Raw genomic sequence first — 17,789 nt, 5'->3', positions numbered from 1 at the left:
CGGCGGAGATGGAAAATGCCACCACGGTCTCTCTCCCTCCATTGTCCCTACTCTTTAATCAGGCCTCTCTGTGGCTCGCGCTGCCACCGTGGTGTGTTGTCTCAGCCTGGGAAAATGCCGGCCTAAGTGGCTGTTATGTGCTGAGGCGCAGACCACAGGGACCCAGAGGGGTGCTGCTGGAGCCCTCTGTGCCAGCCGTGGGTCTCGCAGTGGCTAACACACACAATGAGTGAGGTCCCAAATCTGGATGCAGCCTTACATAACAGCCATCGCTACATCTATTTACTTTTTAGACTGGGCTTCGATCAGTAAATCACACGCCATCATAATCACAGGCGTAAGCCAAAACCCAATCATAAATCGTGAATATTATTTGTTCCTAAGGGGTTGCTGGGTGTCAACCAGCATCACGCTGCCACACATAAAGGCAGTATTGTAGAAACTCCAGTGTGATGGCTGTGAAAGGTCTGTGGAGAGGGAGTTTCCTGCCCCCGAGTCAACAAACGACCAAAACAAAGGCCTTGTGTTTCCCTGAGTCAGAGCAAGAAGGTCAGCAACCAGAGCTACCTCAGAGTTCAGCCTATTTCAGCTTTGCTCTGGGATAAACTCGTGTTAGGGCCGGGCAGCCGGGTCGACCCGACGGCTGGCCTGCCTGCAGCCGGACACAACGCTCCATCAGGTCAAGTTTACAAGGACTGAGTCAAACCCTGCTGCTTTATACTGGGTTATATTTAGTGCTTATAAGCGTGAATAGAGTTTTTTATGAGGTGCCGTAAATTTCATTTTCAAAAGAGGGTGAGCATGGAGGCTCATGTACGCCTACCCTGTGGTTTCCCCAGGCCACCACGAAGCCTTTGTGTTCGCCCTGTTTGCCATGGGAAAATATCTGAAACAAATAAGTTGCTTGGTCGGCACCCATCAGTGTAAAAAAAACACTTCTGAGAGCTGTGGATTGTGCTGAGAGGGTGTGGCGCAGCGCTGGAGGAACTACTTGTTTACTCTCGCTGTGTCCGAATGTAAAAAAAGGATTATTTTCCCTCCGAAATGGAAGGCAAATAAACAAGTATTCTTGTGCAGACAACGTGGGCAGGCGCGAGCCGTCTGTGGTGGTGCAGCGGCATGCTGGACTTGGTATGAGATGGAGGGTGACACTTTGAGGTTCTTCCCTGCAGCATCATCCCCATCATCATCATTGTCATCATCACTATCAATGAGTTTCCGTGATGGAGGATGGCAGACATGAAGTGAGGAAAAGTTTTCACGATTAAAAACAGGCTTTCCATTATGTATCTGAGGCTTGTTTTAAATGAATTAAATTAAAGCAGACGGGAATTGAAGCAGTATTTAATGTTAATATGTCTCTATTCTAAATGCTTCAATGAATTTCCTCTTAAAGTAGCCAGTTTTCCTGCGTCTATGGGAAAAATTAAATGCTGGAGGCCTGGTTTATAGACTAAATTAAAGATCATATTGAAAGATAATTTGTGATTTTGGTATTTCAAATTGTATTTTCTGAAATACATTTCTTTAGATTGTAATTGATTAATAAATCAATCTAGTATACAATTAATTTGCCATGTAGCAGGGTTATACCACGATTTCAAAGAAACGTTGATGAAATACAGCCTATCAGTCAGTACAAACTATGCAATTTAATCACAAAAACTGCATCTGTATCTTCCTTCGACAAGAAGTATCTTACTTGGGGACAAACCTGGGACTTTCCCATATTTTGTGATCTCACCACCAGATAGTCCTGAAAGTCCTGTTGTCACATTACATTATACAAAGAGGATACTTTCATTTAGACCAAATTACATTTCATTTGTGTGTCTGATTGTACCTGCATGTCACTGCCTTAAGTTTTACCAATGTCTTCTGTGCTACAAATCAATTACTAATAGGGGATGTTACCAACATGAAGGTCATTAAACCCACATACAGGTTCACTGGACATCTAGCAGCCCCGAGTCGCTCGGACTCCGCCTCCGCCGGCCACTGATTGGATAGATAGAATACACGTCACTAAATGCTAAAGGCGGAAGTTGTTGGCTAATGTTGACAAGGGACAATGAGCCTGGCTAATGCCTTCCTCTGTCTTATGATAACGGGTTTCTCACGTTCAGTTGCGTAATTACACAGGTGAGACCGTACTATATGTCTTTTATTCTCACTGTGTGTCACCACGCTTGTTTTAGTGCTGTCGGTGTTGTCAATCTGCCGTTTTGTTTAAGAAAGTGTCACCAACTAGCTACTAGCGCTAGCACCACCGGTTAGCTTGTTAGCAAAGACAAAGTGGAGCTGCTTGACTGTTGTCCTCTCCTTTTATTTCCTCCGTCAAAGTATTCCTTATCCTCTGATGTATTTGCTTTGGCGTTTATATGTTTATGCCTTGTTTTTTAAACGTTATTTAAACTTTCCCTCTTTCCCTTTAACCAATTTTGACTCAGTACTGTAATAATCACATTAATGTGTATAAAGCGGAGAAATGTCCTCCTGAACAAGATGTTTAAAGTCAAGTGTCACACAAGATCACCAAGTTTTAAATCAATCCTTTTTAAACTCACACATCCTGAAATCATTGTCTCTGTCTCACCTCCCCCTGGCAGGGCTCACTGAGGTGGAGACATGGAAGTGCCTTGCTACCTGCCCAAACTGCTGTTCGAGCTCAATGAGCAGCGGAAGAGAGACTTCTTCTGTGACTGCAGCATCCTTGTTGAAGGCCGCGTCTTCAAGGCCCATCGTAATGTGCTGTTTGCTGGGAGTGGCTATTTCAGGGCTCTTCTGGTTCACTATCTACAGGTGAGAACAGCTTATATCACTGCCTCCCCGTGTTTGCTTTTCTAGGAGTTTTGGTTGAGCCTTCCTAGAAACAAATGTGGTGATTGGGCTGTGATGATGTACTTATTAGTGGGGTTTCATTGATTACTTTAATGTGTAGAAATGTTAGAATAGTTTTATGCATCTGCTTCACAAGCCGATTCTCCATTGTTCTTGCAGGTCTTGCATTGCTGAGCTTGTCAGGGCATCCAGTATGCCTTTACGATACAAAGTTAATACATTTATCAGAAATTACACATCGAACTGACCAAAATCAATGCTTTGTTGCTCTTTCTAAATCTTATTACAGTTAAAGACTGATTATGGACCAAGATTCCAAAATATTGACTTAACAAAACTGACTTTGTTTCACTATCTAGTTTGATTAACAGCAAAATGAGTGTTTTGATGGAGTCAAAGTCCTAAATTGTCTTCTCAATACATCTGTTTTCAGGATAATGGACAGCGCTACAGCACAGCATCGTTGGACATTGTGACAGCTGATGCCTTCTCTATTATTCTGGACTTCCTCTACTCTGGCCGCTTGGCCCTGAACAGAAGAAATGTCATTGAAGTGATGTCAGCCGCCAGCTACCTGCAGATGACGGATCTGGTGAACTTCTGCAAGGGATATATCCGCTCATCTTTGGAAATATGTAACAAGGAGAAGGAGAGGAACACAGTGAAGGAAGACCAGGCGCAGGATGGAGGGGTGGGTCCTGCAGACAGCGGCAGTCCTGCTGCGACAAACTCCAGTGGTGCAGGGGCTGCGGAGCCACGTTCGCAGGTTGCAGAGGCAGATAGAGGGTCGGGCTTATGTCCAGAGTCTGTGACCTCAGGTAGAACTCCCTTGTCTATCCCTGTCGCCACAACTCCAGGCACTAGCCAGGACATGGACAGCAGCTACCATTCCAGAGAGGAATATGCATCCAGGAGTGAAGGACAGAAGGGACACATGGATCAGACTAACCTCTCATCCTCTTCATCGTCCGCTTTGACACCAGAATTAGTGAACCCCAAGATAGAGTACGACCCAGATGAGGAGCTTATGGAGTCCCCTGACACCAAAGATCTGGTCTCATATCCTGGGCCCTCTCTCCATAACCCTCATCATAGCAGGCTACTTCCGCCAAGTCCCTCTCCGTCCAATGAGCGCTCTCCCTTAGGATACAGCCCTTCCTTTAATACCAGGCAGCTGATGGAGATGCTGGCCAGAGGTGAAGGCCCCAGTCCTCTTGGGGACAGAGTGGGGCAGCGCTTTACTCAAGGACTAGGTAGCAACACAGGAGGAGGCAGAATGGAGGAAAGTTTAGGGTTTGTGGGAACATCTATCATGGAGATCCAGTCAGATTGGCTTGGAGAGGACACAGGTAATTGGCAAGATCAATCTAAGCTCACGTAAATGGCTCAGGCTGACAAACATCTCCCTGGAGGTTTAAAAAAACAAAACACATCTTAAAACTAATGCTATGGTGGACATTTTGCAGTGCTGTCCTGTTGAGGTAAATCTGAACCGTTGGCCTCTCCCTCCCCCTGCAGGTGATGGTTTGGTAGTGCCAGTGAAACTCCACAAGTGCCCATTCTGCCCGTACACTGCCAAGCAGAAGGGAATCATGAAGAGACACATCCGTTGTCACACAGGAGAGAGGCCCTTCCCTTGTCCCATGTGCGGCAAAAGGTTCACGAGACAGGAGCACCTACGGAGCCACGCCCTCAGTGTAAGAACTCAGTGTGACTGCAAGATTATCAGCCTAGTTTATATTACGTTGTGCCAGCGTAGGCCTCAGAGAGTATTGTAGCTTCTGATATAGGAGCTGTTTCATTGTTCTTATTTTGATTAATGACTTTTTTAAACCCACTAGTGTATTTAAGTTGCTGTGGGAAATTGCAGAGTGGTAACTATTTCATTGTTGTATTTTGTCTTGGTTGAAGTAGAAGTGTATTGTCAGAAATGCATAGTAACAAAATGGTTTGTACAAAACCAGTTAAAACCAGTAATTGCAAGCAGTTAGTTGTAAACAGTCATTAGTCATCTCACTCTTTAATCGAGTGTTTTTAAATTCTTTAAGTTTTTTCCCCGGTTGCTTGTGGTTTGTGTAAAGTGAAGCAAGCATAATGACAGCAGTAAATCTTTTGGCTCCTCTGTTGTTATTCTTCACTTATAATAATCTAAAAGTTGGTGTTGCCGTGCAAAATGATTCACACAGTGCCGTCTCTCTCACTCTGTCGGCCATTAACAGGTCCACAGGCACTACTGGCCAGTGTCGTGTAAAAGCTGCAGGCGAACCTTCACTGGATCCAGTGTTTCGCCGGGACTCAGGCGCTTCGGCATCTGCGACAGCTGCAACTGTGTGACCACCACTCATGATGAATCCGCCCCCGTTCACGCCACCAGCCAACCAGAGCCCATGGAACGTGCAGACGGGGGCACGGATTGGTCCAGTTTTATGGACGACGTAGATGAGGTGGAGGTTGGCAGAGTGGAGGACTTGGTAGAGAAACAGATGCTTGAAAGGCAGCTGGCTGTCTGCGCTGATGTAGGTCACACACTGTGAATCTGACCCACTGTACTCGGAGAGAGAAGCCAATCCTTGAACCGTTTTACTGTTCGAGTTAACTGTGGCCATATCGTTATCGTTAAGTTATTACTGTAATTATCTATTGACTCATTTGTAATCACAAGATGTGTTCTTCTAACTGGTGCTCCAATAATTTGCCTGGAAGTAAATGGATTGTTTTTGTTTTTAAATTATAAATGTGGTCTTTTTATTTCCTGCACGTCTTTGCACTGTCAGTAAAATCCAACTTTCCCTGCATGTGCTGTACATAACGAGTACATGAGTTAAATTTTCTGGATTTTTCTCAACTGTACAGAGAATAGACAAAGTAGCTTGTTGCAGACATAGACTGTGGTTACATGCCTTGTTTTGGTCCCCGAAAGGCTCACAGATCAAATGAGCTTTGTGGTTTTAACCGGGGCTGTAGTTGCAATAAACGTGCTGTGTAATTGTGGACATATTTCCTTTTATCACACTTTGTATGTCTATGTGCTTTATGTACTTTTCACTGCTGTTTATCATGGATTTGCTCCAAATGATCAACCTGCAATATTGCGATATAAAGGCTCTTTGACGCCCTCTAGCGGTTGAGTCATTTTCAGAGAAAAAAAAAAAAGATTTTTCAGTCATGAGAAATCTGACAGTGATCACTTAAATCACACACTTTTGCACCAAGGAAGCAACTGACAGTGTATAATTAGATAAATCAAAACACCCCTTTTAATTTCTATATTTTCAATTTTTTATATTCTATTTTATTTGAATTGCACAAAATTGGTAAATACTGAGTTGAATCTAAGGGGGGGTGGATGTTGTCCTATGTGGGTATTGTGCCACCAGAGGGCGAATATACAAGTTGTTTCCACATCACTATTCAGGTGTGGTGCACATGTTAGACAGGCAGAGACAGTCACCTGTGGGGGTCTACCTGTGCGCAGGTCATTAAGAGTTTGTTGATCGGCTCAGGAGGATCAGGACACTGGAGATGCTTCCCTCATGTATCACACCTCTGATCTGTCTGACCCCCCTTCTCACGCTGGGACCGGGATGCTCAGCGCGCTACGCGGCAAACTGGAGCAGCCTGGACGCCAGACCTCTGCCTCAGTGGTTCGACGAGGCCAAGGTCGGGATCTTCGTCCACTGGGGGGTCTTTTCGGTCCCTGCCTTCGGGCAGTACAGTGAGTGGTTCTGGTACTGGTGGCAGTCGGAAAAGCGCGCAGAAGAAGTTGAGTTTATGCAGAGAAACTACCCGCCGGACTTTAAATACACAGATTTCGCGCCCGAGTTTCGCGCAGAATTCTTCGATCCGGATAACTGGGCGGAAATATTCAAAGCCTCTGGAGCCAGGTATGGTCAGCAGCTCTGTCCCTGCTACCTGATGGTCACACAGTTCCATAAACCCGCTGAGTCGGTTTCTGACTGCAGCAAGCCTCTTTTGTTCCTTGTGTTTGTTCAGCCACACCTGCAGATGTCATGTATATGCTTGCAGACAACGTTATTCAAGGCAAAATAATCAAAATACACTAATCTGTATCATTCAACATGTCATCAATTTAGCAGAATATTTCAAACAGAGTCCCGATCACCTCCCTTTCACAGAAATGTGTCATGTGAACGTGCTTTTACAGGTATGTGGTGTTCACATCCAAACACCATGAGGGATTCACAAACTGGCCCTCAGCAGGCTCTTGGAACTGGAACTCAGTGGATGTGGGTCCTCATCGGGACCTGGTGGGAGAACTGGCTGCAGCTGTGAGAAAGAGGTGAGAGTGTGTGATTCCTTAAAAAATCTCTTATGACAAGGCTGTAGAGCAGCCGAAGAAAGGGAAGTTAAGTGTGTGACAGTAAGATACGATGTGTAAAATGACTGATTCACATGAGAAAATATGTCACTGATCAGGGTCATCTATAGGTGGCATAAAAACAGGGCTAAGCTGAGGTGTGTGTTCACTCCAACAGGTCCCTGCGCTTGGGTCTCTACCACTCTCTGTATGAATGGTACAATCCCCTGTACTTGTTGGACAAGGCCTTCGGATTCAAGACTCAGAATTTTGTAGCCCTTAAGACTCTCCCAGAGCTAGTGGACCTCGTGATGGCGTACAGACCTGATCTGATCTGGTCTGACGGCGACTGGGATGCACCAGACACCTACTGGAACTCAACCCAGTTTTTGGCCTGGCTCTACAACGACAGCCCGGTCAAGGTAAGAGAGAGTTTACAAGTTTCACCAGAGCACTTTCACTCATCACATCCTCGTGTTCCTTTCTCACACTAAGCTGAATCATGAGCGGCTTTTTAGACGTGTGAAAAGAACTTCTCTAGTCTTTTTTCTCATGAATTTCTGCAGGATGTGGTGGTCACCAATGACAGGTGGGGTAAGGGCTGCTACTGCAAACATGGAGGCTACTACAACTGTGCTGACAGGTACACGCCTGGTGAACTTCCAGACCACAAATGGGAGAAATGCCAGTCCATCGACACGCGTTCCTGGGGCTACCGAAGAGACATGAAGCTAAGGGAGCTCATGGACCTGCCGTCAATCATAAAGGTGAAAGGTCACAGTATGAACCTATATCTGATATTTGTCCGGTCGTCCTGCGATGATTCACCAGCTCTCTCCCTGCTGGTCGCCTAGTGCCATAATAAAGTGCACGGACCTGCTGTATTTGTGTCTGAGTTGGTTCCTGACTCCAGCAGGTCTTTTTTGTTGCCAGTGTTTGCTCAGCCACACCTGCAGATGTCATGCATATGCTTGCCTGCAGGCAATGTTACTCCATAAGGCCATAAGAATCAGAACACAATAATCTGTATTATTCAGCATATTTGGTGCTCTCGCTTTAGTCTGACACTGTCCTCAGGACTTGGCGTATGTGGTGGCAATGGGCGGTAACTACCTGCTGAACATCGGGCCAAATGCAGACGGCATGATTGCCCCGGTGTTTGAGGAGAGGCTGAGGGGACTCGGCGCCTGGTTGGAGATTAATGGAGAGGCCATCTACGCGTCCAAACCCTGGAGGGTCCAGATGGAGAACAGCACTGTCACTGTCTGGTGAGATTGGGAATTTCTTTTTTTTAATTCCTTTTCCTGCTTTTCCAGGGCCAGGTTGCAGTGGCAGCAGCCTCACCAAATTTGCAATGTAAAACGATGCAAATCCTGCAGTAGCTTGCCTCTAGCCCCTGTTTTGCTCCTATTTTAGGTATACTGCCAAAAACAACACAGTTTATGCCATAATCCTTGGATGGCCGTCCAAACAACAACTTCTGCTGACATCACCAAAGACGTCTGAGGCCACAAAAGTAAGCTTTACATCTGTAAACCCATAAAGCTTACTTCCATTTACCTTCACACTAACGACGCTTTCACATCCACAGGTTTCACTTCTGGACTATCCTGATGTACCGCTGAAGTGGGCGCCAGTGACTCAAACAGCTGGGCTGATCATTGTTATGCCCGCTATGCCTGTATCTCCTGGAAACGCCTGGTCTCTGAAACTGGAGGGAGTAGTCTAACATCAGAGAGTCAAAGTCAAGTAGTTTTCGGTCAAGGGCCGTGTCTACTTTGCGTGTGTGTAATTGTAAATTAAGCGATCAATGGGATTTAAGTGGTTACACATGATTTACTATGCACAGTGATATTAAAATGCAGTCTAAGCTCACAGCAGAAAACACAACATTTTATGGTATTTGCTGTGAGGGTCCTCTGCAACCCTGCTTAATTTGTTTACTATCAATGCAAAGTGTGGACGTGTTTTAACCACTAGCCAGCTGGCTGATCGTATCCATTTGTTCCTTCAAAAGGAGCTTCAAGTAGCCTAAACATTATTGTTGTGTTTCCACAGCCATTTTGTTCTGCGCCCGTTCATAATATCCCTCGGAAATTGAAAATGAGGCTCCAGACTAATTTGCATTTGCGAAATTGGTCTGGAGATTCCAGGCTAGAGGATCTACCTACCTATGTAGACTCTGTCCAACAGGCATGATCAGACTGCACAAGAGCAGGAACCTTTTGGACTGAATTTATTTTAATTTTTTGTTCCCAGTATGGTTAAAGAAAATCATATTAAAATTTTACACACGCTCTATCTGCACGATGAATTCATTTCACAATTAAATTAGAACCAATGTTCCCCCTTTATGTTCCTTCAGCAAAAATAAGGTTGTGTCTGTTTCTCATTTACTTTTTTTAGACTAGTTGATAGAATTCATTTAAAAAATGTCTTTTGGGCAAACAGCATATTCACAAGGCCAGATTTCTTCTTTTTCCCAACAGACACTGGTTTTATTTCCATGTATAATCTATTGATATGTTATATTTCTATGATTCTGTCTGTAAAGTATTTAAAAACAAAAAAGCTTTGCAATATTTCTTTTTTCTGTCTTTCTCTTAATTTCTGAAATATGTATCTGTTTACATTTTAGGATTGTATTTCTGCCCCCCCCCCCTCTCCATTATTTGTATTATAATATCACTGTGTTGTTAATAAAGTTTTTTTTAAAATAATGACTCAAATAAACTGTAAGCAGAGTGTTATGATAAATAAAGGCCTCTGTGCCATGTCTCCCACAGAGGACAGATATAGGAAGAAAATCTAAGATGTAAATCTAAAAAGGAAAATAAGCCACAAGCTAATGTCCAATACACACACAAAGAGGATACTGGACACATTTAACTTTAACCCTTTAAAAATGGGCTTTTAACCACAGTGAACAAACACATGACTTCCATCCAGCCTCTCCCCAGACACTGAGGAAAGAGATTTACAAGTTTGCTGGTAACCACCACATCATGAATGAGTCTTTATCCACAGAAAAACAAAAAAACTAAAGAACTTCTTTTCTCTCATTTTTTAAAATGCAACTTGTGATTCAACTTGGTGTGAGGAAATGTGAACATGGGGACGTGTAGACGAGCCCCCAATGAGTCTCACCTTGACCAGGCCGCCAGTGCAGAGCCAGGCTAGAAACAGCATGGCTTTCCACCCAGGTATCTGGTGCATCCCAGTCCACATCAGACCACATGGGATAAGGTTTCTGAGTCTTGAATGTGGAGGCTTGGTCCAACAAGAAAAGGGGGACAGTACCATTCAGGTAGAGAGTGGTAGAGACCCAAGCGCAGTGACCTGCTGGCAGAGAAAAATGAGTGAACACACACTTTAGTTCAGCCCTAATTTTATGCCGACTATTTCCAGCCTGACTCATTAAAGATTTAGAGAATTCATTCCTGCATTCAGTCATAGAACGAATCCAGATGCAGCCAGTTCTCCCACCAGGTCCCGGTGACGATCCACATCCATTGAGTTTAAGTTTTTAGATACTCCTGAGGTCCGTTTTGTGAATCCTTCATGGTGTTTGGACGTGGAAACACAAACCTGAAAAGGCTCGTACTCATAAATGCCCCCACACATGCGACCTCCCATATCCCATAAAGAAAATGTATTATTCTCTGTTTAAATAGATTTGTTGTAAACTTTATATACAACAGAGGTCTAAATACTGTTTTAACACCCTCTCCATGCTGCCAGAAATACAGCTCTGAGAACTACTGAATCCATTATTTATTCATTTCCATGGTCCTAAATGTAAAATGTATTTATATACACATCAAGACTATAAATACTGAAATAAACCTTTGGAATAGCCATAATAAATATTGTGTTGTTGAGGTTTACAGAGTATGTTGAATATTCTTCTGACTATTTTGAGAAAATGTAAAATATTTGCAATCTGTTCTTTCATTGTAATTACACAACCATACAGATATTATAGATCTTAACAGAGTCTGAGGAGAGAATGATCCCACTACAGCATACACACATTTTTAAGTGAAGAAATGGAATGACTTTCTTCCAGACCAGTTTGAATGTGGCCTCATAAATAGAAAAAAAAGGTTAAAATTTGCAAAATACATAAGGACAATGCTTTTTTGTAAAATTCACTTGTGTTTTTGATTTTTTTTTTTTTTCCAAACTCTCTATACAGATGTATAACTTCTGTTTGTACACACTTCTGTTAACTGTCAGCTGTCTTTGGGATCAGATCCAGTTCTTCACCGCATCCTTCATGTGTCTTTGTCGTCCGCGGAGGACTGGACCCGTGGGTCCGGGTCACCCTCCGTCAGGGTGTCCAGCTGCTCCGGGGGGCAGGACGTGTACGCAGCCAGAGCGTCCAGCCCGGCCAGGACGAGGGAGTCCCGGCGCTGCGCCCTGCGGCTGTAGCCCAGCCGCTTCAGGGTCCGCCGGGTGGTGGTCAGAGAGATGGGCTTGTCCTGCCCGCTGCTGCTGCTGTTGTACAGCGCCTGGATCTGCACGGTCGTGGCGTGGTTGTTCGCCTCCACCACTCGCTCCATCCTCCTCTCGCCGCTGTCATCGACGAGGCGTTTCCTCCCGCAGGACCCCCGGTGACTGGAGGTTTTCTGCTTCTCGCACCATTCCCTGTAAACCCGGGACACTGCGGTCTTGGAGAAGCCCAGCCGGCTCACTGTCTCCGAGATGCTGCAGCCGGCACGCCGCGCTCCCACGATCATACCCCGCTCAAACTCACTTAAATCCCGCGACTTCCCCATGAGTGGTCCGCTAAGTCCGGCGGGGACCTCCGAGGAGCACCGCAGACATCCCCCACCCCCACCTTCTGCTAAAACAAAACAAAGTCGTAAATAATCATTCTTCTTCTGTGGTGTCTGGCACATTAGGCTCAATGAATGCATATTGTCGCCCTCCTCAGTTGGCGTCGCGATTTCTTCTTCGGCCATATTTGCTTATCAGGTATTTATGTATTACATTACATTACAGTAAAACAGCAACAAAGTGAAAACTAGAAGAAAAAAAAGAACATATGACATCCTACGGAAGCCGAGAAGTCGTGCGTGCTATTATTTATTTATCTCACGAGTTATTAATGTTGTTATATCGAGACATAGACTGGTTGATATTGACTATATCATGTTGCTATCACGAGGAAACAAAGGGCCATTTCCTGTTATTACTTATCATGTTCATCAGAAATCAGGAGTCATGCCAACATGCACATGTTACAGCTCCTGGATGGCAGGAAGGACGGGCTGCCATAAGGTTTAATGCCATGTACTGTTTAACAGGAGAGAGGATCAGGGGGGAGCTCTGGGTGCTGTCCACACTGGTGGCAGAGTGGCTAGAAGCTGCCAGTCTGTGGGTAAAGACATCCCCTGAGGCACAGACACTCCTCTGCTACCAAACACCGATCCATTAACAGTGAGCACCTGGAGTATTAACACACTGCCACAATTTCAGGCTGACATCAATACAACATAGGTGTGCACAAACAAAAATGTGGCCACATTCAGTGTGGATCACTCTTTTATGGTGCTTTGACATCTGGATCAACTGATGTAAGTTGAATCTGTCGGATCCAGAAATGTGGATGTGAGGATATGATGTGGGATCTGTGCCCCAGGGCCTTAATAGCACCCTGCTTTGCCGGACCTCCTGATTTACAACATAAACCCAACATTACTTGTAGCTCAGACTAACTGCCCACTGTGTTCAGAGGCTGTGCTTTGTGCTCAGGGGTTAGCTCCATGGATGTTTGGTTAGCAAATGTTGTAACAAATGTGTGAACCGCAGCTTTTTCATTCTTCTGCTCAGCTCACAACAGTCTGTCAATGAGCCGTGATTTTGGCCACACTTTCTCCACCATTCCAGTGTGTCTAGCTCACTAACTTTAGCCTTGTGGAAGTCTCTGGTCATTTGCAATGAGCGTGCATGCACGCAAGTAGGCAGGTACGTGGGCAGATAGCCAATGTGGTCCAATCATGTCATTCAGATCATATGATTGGCAAGTTTATTACTGTCCTGTGACAGCCACAGACACCGCTTTGCATTTATTGATTGCTGTCTTACTAAGAATATCACGACCATACCATAAAATCACGTGGCAGGTATTTTAGATATCAGCATTTACACATTTTTTATTGTGTAGCTGAGTTGTAGGCTGACAAAAAATAGATAAAGAATACAGTATTTTTCCAACACAACTTCAGCATGAAGGGGAGGCGCTAAACCAGTCTGACCTCCATGTTAAACATTGACTTTACAACAAATAGGTAACAGAATAAACATGGGCCTAAACAGACTTGTTTGATGGGTTATGAGGTGTCATCCATCATCAGTGTGCAGCCCCATGTTGTGATCACATGTTAAATAAAGTTACATTTAAAAAAAAAAAAAAAGAAAAAAAAGAAAAACACGTGATCGCTGTCACATGATAGGACACTGCACACCTAACACAAAGTGAGCCGCACAGCTGGATGACCTCTCCATGATCGCAGGTGTTCTTTAGTTCCCCAGAGGGCTCCGTCCTGCTGCAGCCATGCTGTCCGTGTTTGTCCTCGTCGGTGCCGCCGTCGCTCTGACAGCGGCTCGGTACTCTGCGGACTGGAGCAGCTTGGACTCCAGACCGCTGCCTTCATGGTACGACGAGGCCAAGGTGGGGATCTTCATCCACTGGGGGGTGTTTTCCGTCCCCGGGTTCGGCAGCGAGTGGTTCTGGTGGCACTGGCAGGGCCAGCAGCCTCCGGACCGGAGGTGCGTGGACTACATGGCGAGGAACTACCCGCCCGGGTTCAGCTACCCGGAGTTTGCGCCCCAGTTTCACGCCCAGTTCTTCAACCCGGAGGACTGGGCGGACATCTTCAAGGCTGCCGGAGCCAAGTGAGTGTATGTCCGCGACAGCATGTCGGTACAAAGCATCTGTTAGCAGACAAGCTTCATGCACACTGTCCTCGCTGCAGGTACGTGGTCCTGACTGCCAAACACCACGAGGGATTTACCAACTGGGAGTCTCCAAACTCCTGGAACTGGAATTCAGTGGATACTGGTCCTCACAGGGACCTGGTGGGAGACCTGGGAGAGGCAGTGCGCAACAGGTGGGCCATCAAATGTTTAGTGCTGAAGCTCAGGGTGAGTACAGCTATTTGTTAGCATGTAGACATGATAGAGACTCAGAATGCTCCATGGATTAAAGAGGGTTGAGTGACTCTTGTTTTGGTGTTGTTGCTATAAGCAGTTTCTATTTAGGGTGTTAAAAACATTTCTACACCATGTACCTTTCTCATCATTGATAGTTATTATATTTTTCTATATAAAAGCACACGCTGTAAAAGAACAGCAAAAATGCAAAGCAAAATAACACATAGACACACAGCATAAAAAAAAAAGCCTGTGTATGTGACATTTTAACCTCCTAACACGCTGTTTGGAGGAGACGTGGGCTGTTCTGTTCTGTGGCGTATTACTAATCTTAGTTTTAGTGGCTGGGTTTATGGGTCCTGATTGCCTTCAGTGGCAGGTTTGAAGGTTATTCATTTCCCTCTTTAGGTCATTGCACTATGGACTGTACAACTCGTTGTATGAGTGGTTCCACCCTCTCTACCTGACAGACAAGAAGAATGGATTCAAAACGCAGGAGTTTGTCCTGCATAAACTACTTCCAGAGCTTTACAACATGGTCGTAAGGTCTGCAGCATTTATTTACTCCATCAGCCGACCTGAATACCGACATTGCAGTGTAATAAAATCAGACATTATGAAACACATGTCGATACACCTGCACAACAGTCGGTTTGAACCTTGTCTTCCTGTCTTGCAGGTACAGACCTGAGGTGATCTGGTCTGATGGGGACTGGGAAGCGCCTGACACCTACTGGAACTCCACCCAGTTCCTGGCCTGGCTCTACAACGACAGCCCCGTCAGAGTGAGTGTTTTTATAACGAGGAAGCAACACAAACCCAAATGTTTCAGCGCGGCTGCGTGTACTTAGCAGATCTCCCGTGTGTTAGGATACCGTTGTGACCAATGACAGATGGGGAGCTGGCTGCGCCTGCAAACACGGTGGCTACTATAACTGTGAAGACAAGTACACTCCAGGCCAGCTGCCCAAGCACAAGTGGGAGAAGTGCACGTCTGTGGACACATATTCATGGGGTTACCGTAGAAACATGAAGATGAGTGAGCTGATGGACTTACCCACTATTATAGAGGTGAGGATGTCTTATGGTATTATTTCATAGTTGATGTGGCTGCCTCCACTTCATCTCTGCCCTTTTCTACAGGGTTATTATGTTATTTGTGGCTAATTTCTAACATAAGTCTGTCATAGCAGCACCAGCATTCCCACAGGGATCAGTCTAATCTACTGAAGGAAGGGTTGCTTTTTTTAATCACTCACTTTGCTGATCCATAATTTCCTAAGTCAAAGTCACCTGTGCCTTGATGTTGTCTTCACTACCAAGAGAATTACTGATCAAAAAAATTAAGCCCGGCACACAACGTGTCAGTCCTCTTGTTTGTCACGGCTTAAAAATGTTTATTGGAATAATACTGTGATCAGTAAGGAGTCTCTTTCCTCCTCCTCCTCCGTGCTCCTGTTACAGGATCTGGTTCAGACTGTGGCTCTGGGGGGTAACTACCTTCTAAATGTGGGTCCCACCCCTGATGGGATGATCCCAGCCGTGTTTGAGGAGAGGCTCAGGGGTGTTGGAGCCTGGCTGGAGATAAACGGGGAGGCCATCTACGCCTCCAAACCCTGGAGGATCCAGACTGAGAACACCACTGTGCCAGTCTGGTAAGAAGCAGAGGGAGCGTTTTTTTCCCCTGTGGTCTGTAGTTCCTGACATTTATAAAAGGGAATTTCCACATCTATGCAGGAGCTGTACAGTCTATCTCGTGATTCGTTCACACATCGTATAGAAGACAGAGGTGGACAGAAAGCGGTGTTTGCATGCTCAGTTTTAAATTTGAATTTGCTCTGCCAAACCCCACTTAGTTCTGTAGTGGAAGAGCTGCTGCTGTTGGTATTTTGCCTTAATTTAAAAGTGCCCGTAGATACAGTCTGGCAATGCAAGAAATAACATGCAGCAAAGGTTCTCAGCTGGAATAAAACATAACTACTCAGCTACAGGATGCCTTGAAACGGAGACAACTGATGCAGTTATCATCTCTGCTTTTCTAGGTATACATCTAAAGGAGCTACTGTCTACGCCATCATGACAGCCAAACCTCCCGCGTCCATAGTGCAGCTATTGGGACCCACGCCAACAATAGTCACCAAGGTAAACGGACTGAGACTGTGTCGTTTTTACGGGTTATAAAACTCAACGGTAAAGCCTCGTCAAAAAGAAATGTAACTTTGTTAACTAGTGAGGAGCTGTGGGACGACATGGCATCTTACAACCAAGCTTGGTGATAATTCACGGAGGGGGATGTAGGTGTGATTGCTCATGTGTGACATGTAAGAAAGTAAATCAGTGATTTTTGGACCCTGTGCAGGTGTTCTTGTTGGGGAGTCCAAATGCCTTATCCTGGTCCCCCGTCCAACCCAGTGGCGGCCTTACTGTCCTCCTGCCTGAACTATCCTGTAGCCCCGGTCAAGCCTGGACACTCAAACTGGAGGGCATCCTGTGAGCCTTTAAACCCCAGAAGTGTTTGACCTCTATGAGGCTGAATGCTCAGAATTAGTTCATCTCAGGTTTTCATTATGTTTGTTGGACAAGGGGAAACGTATGCACTGTAGTTAAAGGGACAGCGCTTGTGTAATGGATTCATATTTTTACCAAAGTTAAAGAAAGACACACTCATCCTCAGTGATTCCTTTTGGAGGTTTGAGGACTAAAGGTGTTGTTTTTAATGACTCAATGATTATGAATGAAAAGTGAAATCTGCTGTTCAGCTTGTGAATCTTTCCTGACACCTACTCAGCTGTCTGATTGCCATTTTAGAAATGAAAGTGGTTTGTTTTAAAATAAAAAATAAAAAAAACTGCATACAAAGCACTTTTTAAATTTTTTTACTGTATCCTTTTAAAATGCTTTAATAAAAAGTTATATGATTCGTCTGTTGTCTGTGTTGTGTTATACAGTATATATACAGTATATTGGCGATGTTAAAGCTTCATGTTTTCCTGAAGAAGCTCTGGACTTTTGGTAAAGTTTAAGAAATGTTAGATCAACTTTCCTACCTTTTTCCCCACAGTGCCCCTTGAAACACTGGAGTCCCTTAAAACAACGTCAAGACATAAAGTTGTCTTTAAAGTGTGTCTAATGGCACTTTAAACACTCTTCAACTCTCGTCACCTTAGAAGGCTAATTCTGGATGTTTTGATCATCTGTGCAGCACTTTTATTTCCAGCATTTCCTTAAGTGCCCCAGTACCGCGTTACTCATTCACCTCCCACACGCTTCTATTTTTACCAAGTCCTGACCTTTGACCCGTAACTTGCTTCTCTCACCCTGCAGCCGCATGTTCTTAAATCTCAGCCCGACATTTTACAGTATATTCAGTAGCAGTGGGCTGTGTTAAGGAGTGCAGTTCCACAGCTTTTGCATGAATGTTAGTCTGAGTTTAGGCCTGCCTGGGAAGAGGATGCATGCGGGGATTGTG

General features: G+C 44.9%; 3 protein-coding genes across 3 annotated transcripts; all 3 read left to right on the top strand.

Moving 5' to 3' along the window:
• The first annotated feature begins 2,053 nt into the window (after positions 1–2,053).
• zbtb8b (zinc finger and BTB domain containing 8B) lies at positions 2,054–5,832 on the top strand. Its single transcript, XM_070846225.1, has 5 exons — positions 2,054–2,142; positions 2,610–2,802; positions 3,275–4,190; positions 4,360–4,538; positions 5,061–5,832. Exons 2-5 carry the CDS (start codon positions 2,629–2,631, stop codon positions 5,373–5,375), a joined length of 1,584 nt encoding a protein of 527 aa, XP_070702326.1. The 5' UTR covers positions 2,054–2,142; positions 2,610–2,628; the 3' UTR covers positions 5,376–5,832.
• A 531-nt stretch (positions 5,833–6,363) lies between these two features.
• On the top strand, positions 6,364–8,888 carry LOC139215857 (tissue alpha-L-fucosidase-like). The gene is made up of 7 exons (XM_070846890.1): positions 6,364–6,725; positions 7,007–7,141; positions 7,338–7,581; positions 7,726–7,926; positions 8,237–8,427; positions 8,576–8,675; positions 8,751–8,888. The coding sequence occupies exons 1-7, from the start codon at positions 6,364–6,366 to the stop codon at positions 8,886–8,888; spliced, it is 1,371 nt and encodes a 456-aa protein (XP_070702991.1).
• Positions 8,889–13,676: 4,788 nt separating this feature from the next.
• LOC139215268 (tissue alpha-L-fucosidase-like) lies at positions 13,677–17,215 on the top strand. The gene is made up of 8 exons (XM_070846176.1): positions 13,677–14,062; positions 14,143–14,277; positions 14,729–14,866; positions 15,000–15,105; positions 15,191–15,391; positions 15,785–15,975; positions 16,363–16,462; positions 16,680–17,215. The coding sequence occupies exons 1-8, from the start codon at positions 13,722–13,724 to the stop codon at positions 16,812–16,814; spliced, it is 1,347 nt and encodes a 448-aa protein (XP_070702277.1). The 5' UTR covers positions 13,677–13,721; the 3' UTR covers positions 16,815–17,215.
• Positions 17,216–17,789: the final 574 nt, after the last annotated feature.

Source organism: Pempheris klunzingeri, chromosome 16 (genome assembly GCF_042242105.1).
Source record: "Pempheris klunzingeri isolate RE-2024b chromosome 16, fPemKlu1.hap1, whole genome shotgun sequence".
Lineage (NCBI taxonomy): Eukaryota > Metazoa > Chordata > Actinopteri > Acropomatiformes > Pempheridae > Pempheris > Pempheris klunzingeri.
Note: the sequence above shows the minus strand (reverse complement) of the source record. Positions and strands in the feature narration are given on the sequence as shown.